Here is an 8,450-nt window from a genome sequence, read left to right as displayed (position 1 = left end):
AAATTGCCTGTAGGTGGGAATGTGAGCGTACATGGTTAACTGTCTCTATGTGGCAGCCCTGTGATATGAGCGTCTCGTAGTCTGATGACCTGCCTCGGGTGTACCCCACCTGCAATAGGCTCCAGTCCCCCTGCAACCCTGAATAGGATAAAAGGATATGGATAATTAATGAATTAATGAAATAAATGAATGAATAATTAAGATCTCTAAAATTTCAAAATCAGATAATCAAGAACAGACTGTTATTCACAGGGTGTCCACCCATATTCATTTGCTTTTTGTAAATAGAAAAATATGTGCACCACCTGCAATTATGACCCTGTACTGGACCTTTGTTCTTTGTCATCAGTCGAGCATTGTTATTTTTTTCCTGTTAAGTCTTTGACTTAATGCAGCTTATCTACTCCCTCTTATGTTCATATTATAAACACATTCTCCTGTGCACCTGAACACGATGCTATTACTGTCAGACATGGGTGTGGGTTTAAAAAAACAAAAGACCAGACCAGTATCACCATGACAGCACTTATGAACCGTTATGAATTACACAACACAACCATGAGTGTATTTCCTGTTTCTGACAAGTCTCTCAGTTTCTGAGGAAGGACTGTAACAGACAGAACTAAATAACAATTGCACCCCATCACTTGTTGACCTGACTTCACAGCTGCTCCATTAATAGGTATGTGGCATCTGATACACCTGGGAGAAAAGAGTGAGCTGGAGGGGATATGATGAAAAGTTAGCAGTTGAGAAATACAAAAGGTCAAACTGGGAAGGAAGTGGAAACAGCAGATAACAGCTAAGAAGGAGGCTTATACAACTATTTAGTGTAGCTGAATGTGGCTGCAGTTTATTTTTATTTTGGCTATTTTTTATCAATTTGAAAACCATCTGATGAGCACATGACAATGAGTAACAGTGATTAATGATATAAAAATGATTGTCATGGAGCTATTTTGAAGGATATAAAGTAATCATGGCATTCAGCTCAGATGAACCATTAACCAACAAAATGATAACGTGCATGTAGCAGTCGTCCACGGCTGAGGCAAAGGTGTATTTTTATCTGATGGATGTTTTCTATAAAGGCTCGCACCATCTCGAGGTCAGTGTCGTCAACAGTTGCAAACAAGGAGTTTATTTTCTCAAAGTGACAATGCTTAACTCTGTGGGACTGAGCCTTGTGGTGCTGCTTTCAGCGATGGGAGCAGCCACCGTGGAGAGGTGAGATTCATTCATAAAATTGCATATTGGTGTCAAACTGACAGGAGGCAAACAAGTGTGGAAGACTCAGAATTGATTGATTAGCATTTTGTACAACATAAATTTATGTAGGTGGGAAATACTCTAGAAAGCCTCTCGTGTGTCTCGTGTTTTGGTGTGTGCAACAGAGCGGAGTACGACTACTACAAATACCATCCCATGCCAGAGGTGAGAAAGCCCGATCACTGCTCTCAAACATTTTACTTTGACAGATAACACACACACTCAGATGTATAATGTCTGTACTCCACTTTACAGATCGCAAACTGGATGGATCAGATTGCGAAGGATTACCATGATGTTGTGAGCATCGTGGAATATGGACAAACCTATGAGAAGAAGGTTATTCGCTTGCTCAAGGTAAACCAGATTTATAAATTCTTTATATCAGAGGAGATCATGATCCGAACAATAGCAGTGTATTGCTGATTTATGTGTGTTAAATAGAAACCTAATAAGAAGCTTTATAATCTGTCTTTCAGATTGGCGTGAATACTGGTGAGAAAAAGAAAGCTATCTGGATGGACTGTGGTATACACGCCAGGGAATGGATCGCCCCGGCCTTCTGTCAGTACTTTGTCAGAGAGGTAAGATGCAAAAATATAATTTATCATTTAAATATAAACTAGAGTCAGTCAAGTTGCACTTACAGATAAAGCTAACTTTTCAAACTGTTTTTGTAGCCGTGGTGAGGGCGTAACCTTCCAATATATCCATCTGACCTTTATGTATTTCTCAAATCAGATCCTGCAGGCCTACAAAACAGACCCAAAAATGCAAGAGATGATGACGAACATGGACTTCTATGTCACCCCTGTGCTCAACATGGACGGCTACATGTACTCCTGGAAGGACAACACAGTCAGTGCTTGTGTTTGAGGGATTCTTATCAAATTACTTTTCTAGGGTTTCTGAGTTGTGCCTCGAGCTCTCGAGCCACAGATGGGCAGGATATGAGAATGAAAGTGACGGCAGTTAAGTTATATTGAGTTACAATTCAATCAGTGGATAAATTGATATCTGGTCCTCAATGTGACCAAAGTACAAAATCATCTCATTTTCCAAAAGACGATGAATGTAAAAATGATGTCAAGCAGCAATCTAAGGCAGCGATGAAGTATGTTGAAGTGCCCATTTTATTTTTTTACTGAATTGATAGAACGACCAGAGCCAGGTGATTTAACTGACTGAACATTTTGACCCGTAGACTCGACTGTGGAGGAAGAACAGGTCACCGGGACCTTCAGGCTGCGACTGTTATGGCACTGATCTCAACCGCAACTTTGATGCCAACTGGGGCAGTGAGTGTTGTTGTGTTTCTCCATCTCTTCATGTATACAGCTTGTTGCTTTGATCATCATGGATAAGTGGGTATCACACAAACACAAGATACTGCTGAAGCTGTTTCCTCACTGCACAGTTTGTCTCAAAGGGATACTGATGAGTGATCTGAAGCACTGAAAATGTCGGATCCTATAGTTCCCACAATGTAACTTAGTACCATCTGTCGTTAGACTGTCCCTGCCAAGAAGATGCCCACATCTTCCATATGCCTCAGTCTCAGTTTGTACAGCAGGTTTTCTGTGATAAATTTGAGGTTGACATTAAATATTCTCCTGAGCCACAGAAAACATTAGATGAGAGTCCGTTTAATTTTTCTAAGCTGCTTCATTTCCACTGTGCATTGCATTGTTGGACAACAGTATCTACCAGTAAGTAAATTGAGTATATAAACTGACATCTTTGATTAATGCCAGCCTTACACCAAACAACTTTTAAAGCAAATCTTGTCGCAGACAATTTCCAGCGTCAGAATAAAAGTGTCTTGTAGAATTTCTAAGATTTGAACATGGAAAACTTCAAATTTTTTAATTTCTTTGGCTGTTTCCACAGCAATCGGGATATCATTTAACTGCAGCTCAAATATCTACTGCGGGAGCCAAGCTGTGTCTGAGTCCGAGGCCCAGGCTGTAACTTACTTTGTAGGAAGTCGGAAGGAGGACTTCCTGTGTTTCCTCACCATCCACTCCTACGGCCAGCTGCTCCTGGTTCCCTATGGACACCCCAACTTCACCGCCACCAACTACGATGAGCTGGTATTTACATCCGCAGACACAGTGCTGCACGTTTATACATTTCTGAGGATGAACATGCACGCACTATAGTTAACATGATATCATATACTGTAGGTCAGAATAAAAAGTGTATGTGCATCTTGATTATCACTGCGTGCTTTTACATTAAAATAGAGAATACTCTATTTTTCGCCATAGAAACTGAGCTTATGCTGATCACGAAAACCCACAAAAAATTTGTTACCAACACATCAACACTCAGGTAAACATGGATGTATTTAAGGTTTTGGATTTAATATTGTTTGTTGGATATACAGCACATTTGAATGGTACATGGCGAAATGTGCATACAGACCACACACGTGACAGAACAACAGATGTCATTAACACAGTCCAAAAGCGGTCAGTCCTCGTCTGGCAAGACAGAGCAGAACGGAAGGAAGCTGTGAAGCATTGATAGTGGAAAACGACTGGCTGGTTGCTGATAGGAGGGAGGCTGGTGCAGGTAATAACCCACTGGAACCACAAACCAGAGGGAATTATGCAAAACAGGATTATGTCCATTCGTCTCTCTCTCTCTCTGGCTCTAGCATGACTTTAGCTGAGGAAAGTTGGCCTGCCCTCAAATGGCACCTTGTTTCTTTGTCTTGGCAGGATGCAGACTCACATCACACTCTCATGGATGATGTGATGAGGTTTTGGGTTATGAATCTCAAATGAATGAACCTGGCACAGGATTGGTTTACGAACACTGAGACTATGATTAAAGTGAGATCCAACCCTACACATTTATAGAAATGTACAGAAAATGATGTGAATTGTAGTAATTTAACTGATCTTAATACACAAAATACACATTAAAGTTACAGGACATTACCTTTTAAAAAAAGACAAATGTGCTGAATCCAACTCTGTCCTGACAGTCTTGCATCAGACAGATAAACTATGGAAAAAATCAGGTTCCTCTGCCTACTCCTAGTGCTCCTATTTGCATTTGCAAGAAGTAGAAACTAAATTAGCACTAAAATAAAAACAAAATGTGCATTGTGCTACAGTGTTTGACACTAATACTTAAGCTATAAAAATAAAAAATATATATAGTCAGTGTGCTGTTGCTCTAAGTGTGAATATTTAACTACAATATATACAACCGTAGAATAAATTGTCAATAAAGTGCCAATAAATATATTGACAGTTTCAGCAAATATGACAAAGTTATTTTTATGGCTACCTACTGAACCTTTCAACAGTTCAATACTTGTGTTTGTATTTCTAGAAATAAACTGTAGACAACACTGAGTACAGCACTCCTCAAATCTTCATCAAATATATTCCACTATTCTGACTGGGTGCAAAAACGTTTCACACTCCCCCACCACAGTGCCTGTGTTCCATATCAAAGATGACGTCATTCTCATGTGTCTGTGACAGCTGAGCCTAATTTTATTATTTATTAAAATTATGCCAGACGTTAATGTCAACCACATTACCCAGCCATGTGGAGGAAGTGTCAATTCCTGTCTTTAATACTGATGAAGCTCCAGAAATGTGCATTTCCTGCCTTGCTAAACTGCTTCCTGGTGTCTCCTAGTTGCCCAGCACGTGTTACTTCACTCATTACTAGAGAAGACCTGCAGTTTAAAGGTACAGTCAGCTGGTGTAGATGCTTTTACTGACTGTATGACAAAAGCTAATGTCTCCTTCCTCAGATGGAGGTGGGTTTGGGTGCAGCAGACGCCATAAGGAGAGTCCATGGGATGAACTACACAGTAGGAACCTCACCAGATGTCTTGTGTAAGTCTGCACATCACTGCTGGTCACAGATTGATCACTTCTAGCTGTGCTAGCAGCGTGGCCCCAGGGACGAGACAGTAAAATGTGTCCCCATCTTTCCACAGACCCCAACTCTGGTTCATCCAGAGACTGGGCTCGGATGCAGGGGATCCCCCTCTCCTTCACCTTTGAGCTCAGAGATAAAGGGGAGTTCGGCTTCAAGCTTCCCGAGAATCAGATCCAGCCGGCCTGTGAGGAGGCCTACAGCGGAGCCCTGCATATCATCACCTACGCCCACGACAAGACCTTTAGTGGTGCCGTGGCAACCGCTGCTGCAACCCTTTGGACCATGCTGTTAGCAGCGTGTGTCACCGGCACCAACCTGATGTGAAGTGGAGGAAACTGCATGAGGGAAACTCACCAAAACAACCCTCCTTTTAGGCAGGCTGTTTTGTTGATAAATTCCGATCAGATGTATCTCTTGATAAATAATGATGCGTCCATTATGAAACTGTAAAGTGTCTTTGAATGATCCGAAATGTTTATATCTGCTCATAAACTTCCATGAATGTCATATTGCAGGCAATGGTTGATAAATTTGAATTATTCGTCTATTTTTTTATCAATATCATGGCAAAATATAACATTATGTGGCAAGAGTGGAAAAATAAGAATAAAATCTTTAAATATGTCCTATTTTTCTTGTGTTGGTGTGTCTTTAAAACATTTGTGAAACCAATTCTCCCATCCAAATTGCATTTTATTTGTTTCATCAGAGGTTGAGTTTTGAGGAGGTATGTCTATTTTATCATATAAAAGTTTCCTGATATAACAGTCCGTTTCAAAGTTCAGTTTCAGTGCTTGTGTTTGTGTTCCTGAATGGCTGGAAGCCTTGTTGTCTCAGACAGGCTAGCGGCAAGAAGAGCTGCTCCTCTGGAGGAAACTGGTCCCACCGCGTCCACGTCCACCCTGTTGGGGAAAGAACCACACATATCATCAACTCTCAGGTGGGTGGATATATTTTTTTAAATGTTAAACTTGTGAAAAATATTAGCTCCACTTAACATACCCTCGTTCTTCTCTGGCTCCAGGTTCTCCGGCTCTCCTGACTGCTCCCTGTCCAGCTCCCCTTGCATGATTATGGTGACATAGTGGTACTGCTCCTCCAGTCTGATGGAGTTCACCACTGACGCAAAGCACACGTTGAACAAACGCACCCCTGCTTCCTCCAGCACCTCTCTGTGAGCACACTCCTCCCACGTCTCTCTTTCAGTGACATAGAAACAAGTGTCACATCCACTGCAAGTCATCATATGCATGTCACGTCATCATACACTAGGCTATACTTAAGTTAGATCGCTACTTTGAAAAGACTGTCTTAAATGAGGGATCTAAACATGATTACAAAGCCTCACTACCTTACACCAAAACCCATTTGAAATATAACAAATTAATATGTGTGCACGGTTGCTTGGCAGGCGCGTGCAATCATGAAAATTAAGAACATGCCTTAATATTTGCTGAACACTAAGGAGAATTCGGCACAACAATAACTGGATAAGAAGTTTTTATTTCAGTGCAATTCCTCTGCTAATGACAGACAACGCATCATAGTGACTGGAGTTAAGTGTTTCGTTAGGGGATGTTTGCCGAGTTAAATGAATGAAGGACGGTGCTGAAAATTTATAAACACCCATGCTTGCGTCACACACTGTCAGATTTGTGAATGGGCTAGCTGCTGAGGTTACCTACCCAAACTCCAAGTGGCCACCGGGGAGCTGGTACGTCCCTCTGCCCATCGCGCTTCTCCGCTTCCCCAGGAGAACACACCCTGGGTGGGCTGAGTCTGTCACCAGCACCCCGACCCCAACTCCTGGACGTTTCACGGTTTTATTTGACATGTGGTCAAACTTAAAGACGACACATAAATGAAACAGAGTTAGCTAAACAGACCTAGCATAACCGGACAGTGATACGCTGAGGAGTAGCGGGAGGTACAAGATACTGCACGTGTGTATACTTCTGTCTTCGCTTTTAACGTGTTTTGGAGACTTGACCCTCCGTTGTTGCCTTAGCTTCGGCACATTAACTTCTCTCATGTTGGATGGCAACACTATTATGGTATATATGGAATAAGAAACCAACATACCACATTATATCGTCACAATTGTTTATTTGGTGGCTTATTTTGAATTGGTTGTGCACAAGGAACTCTCTTGACAATTAAATACTCTTTGGCTGCTTGGTGCTTCAGCGGTATGAACCAGCCAGGGATACCTAACTTGCTTCCCCCGGGGGACACTTTTGTGAAAATTACAGGAGCCCAGGGGCCAGTTAATAAATAAACCTAAAAAACAATTTTCAGATCAAATAAAATAAATGAGACAAATCCAGTTGCAGCAGGTGTATACAGGAGCGTCTTTTGGATTTGGGGACATTCAGGGCCTAGTCCGGACCTCTGTCAGCTGAGGGATCCTCTCCTAGCACTTTTTTTTTTAAGGAAAGGAACAACCTCTATTACATAATGGACAATACATTCACTGAAAAGTATCATTTGCAGCTACTAAACATAGGAGTAACACTGCCACCTAGTGACGATATGCGCTAAGTGTATATTCTAGACCTACGGGGGTATTACAATCACTTAACTGGAGGAACTCAGTTAATCACTGCTTTTAGCTCACTTAGATTTGAGATATATAGGTCTTTGTTAAAAATTAGGCAGTGACACCCAGTAAGCATTCCTCAGTTTCTGCATAGTCCTTCAGATAAAGCTCTATTCACAATTAAGTGTTGCAGCTAAAGTTTTTGGGACACACACTTATTGAACACATTTCAGTTGACAATAAAATTGGTCATCTAACTAGAAAGAAAAGAATGCAGGGAGTGCAATCTGTTGCTGACACACTCACTGTTCCACCTCACAGCAGTCAAGGCCCAAAGAGATAAGATCAGCCAATATTTCACAAACAGTAAAAAGTTAGTCCATGATTTGAATTCTAATTTGAGCTGCATTACTGTGTTCCTCTATTCCATTAATCATCTCACAACTCCACAGATTTACCTTGTGACTCCTCAGGGAGCCCAACCCATAGACTGTATATAAAGTAGTCAACACTAACCCCACCTCGACCAGCTACAACACCATGCAGCAGTATTAACAGTCTAGTAATGTCACATGAACAGCAGCAGATCTTACTATAGGTGACAAAGGCACCTCTTGTCAATTTTAAATGCTGAACTTTTACTTGTAATGGAGTTTTCTTCAATGTGATATTGGTAAAGGATCTGAATACTGAATACACCACTGGTTTGGTGTAAAGATCCATCCATTCA

General features: G+C 41.3%; 2 protein-coding genes across 2 annotated transcripts; one reads left to right on the top strand and one right to left on the bottom strand.

Annotated features, from left to right (window-relative positions):
- The first annotated feature begins 535 nt into the window (after nucleotides 1-535).
- Nucleotides 536-5,810, top strand: cpo (carboxypeptidase O). Its single transcript, XM_033615540.2, has 10 exons — nucleotides 536-682; nucleotides 1,092-1,227; nucleotides 1,395-1,434; nucleotides 1,525-1,626; nucleotides 1,749-1,853; nucleotides 2,011-2,127; nucleotides 2,474-2,567; nucleotides 3,160-3,362; nucleotides 5,051-5,135; nucleotides 5,240-5,810. Exons 2-10 carry the CDS (start codon nucleotides 1,160-1,162, stop codon nucleotides 5,503-5,505), a joined length of 1,080 nt encoding a protein of 359 aa, XP_033471431.1. The 5' UTR covers nucleotides 536-682; nucleotides 1,092-1,159; the 3' UTR covers nucleotides 5,506-5,810.
- Nucleotides 5,811-5,853: 43 nt separating this feature from the next.
- On the bottom strand, nucleotides 5,854-7,132 carry nudt15 (nudix (nucleoside diphosphate linked moiety X)-type motif 15). Its single transcript, XM_033615543.2, has 3 exons — nucleotides 6,867-7,132; nucleotides 6,184-6,380; nucleotides 5,854-6,083 (listed from the first exon to the last, which is right to left on the bottom strand). The coding sequence occupies exons 1-3, from the start codon at nucleotides 7,013-7,015 to the stop codon at nucleotides 5,956-5,958; spliced, it is 474 nt and encodes a 157-aa protein (XP_033471434.1). The 5' UTR covers nucleotides 7,016-7,132; the 3' UTR covers nucleotides 5,854-5,955.
- Between the last annotated feature and the right edge of the window lie 1,318 nt (nucleotides 7,133-8,450).

This window comes from Epinephelus lanceolatus, chromosome 24, assembly GCF_041903045.1.
Source record: "Epinephelus lanceolatus isolate andai-2023 chromosome 24, ASM4190304v1, whole genome shotgun sequence".
NCBI lineage: Eukaryota > Metazoa > Chordata > Actinopteri > Perciformes > Serranidae > Epinephelus > Epinephelus lanceolatus.
This window is presented reverse-complemented; position numbering and strand designations above follow the sequence as displayed.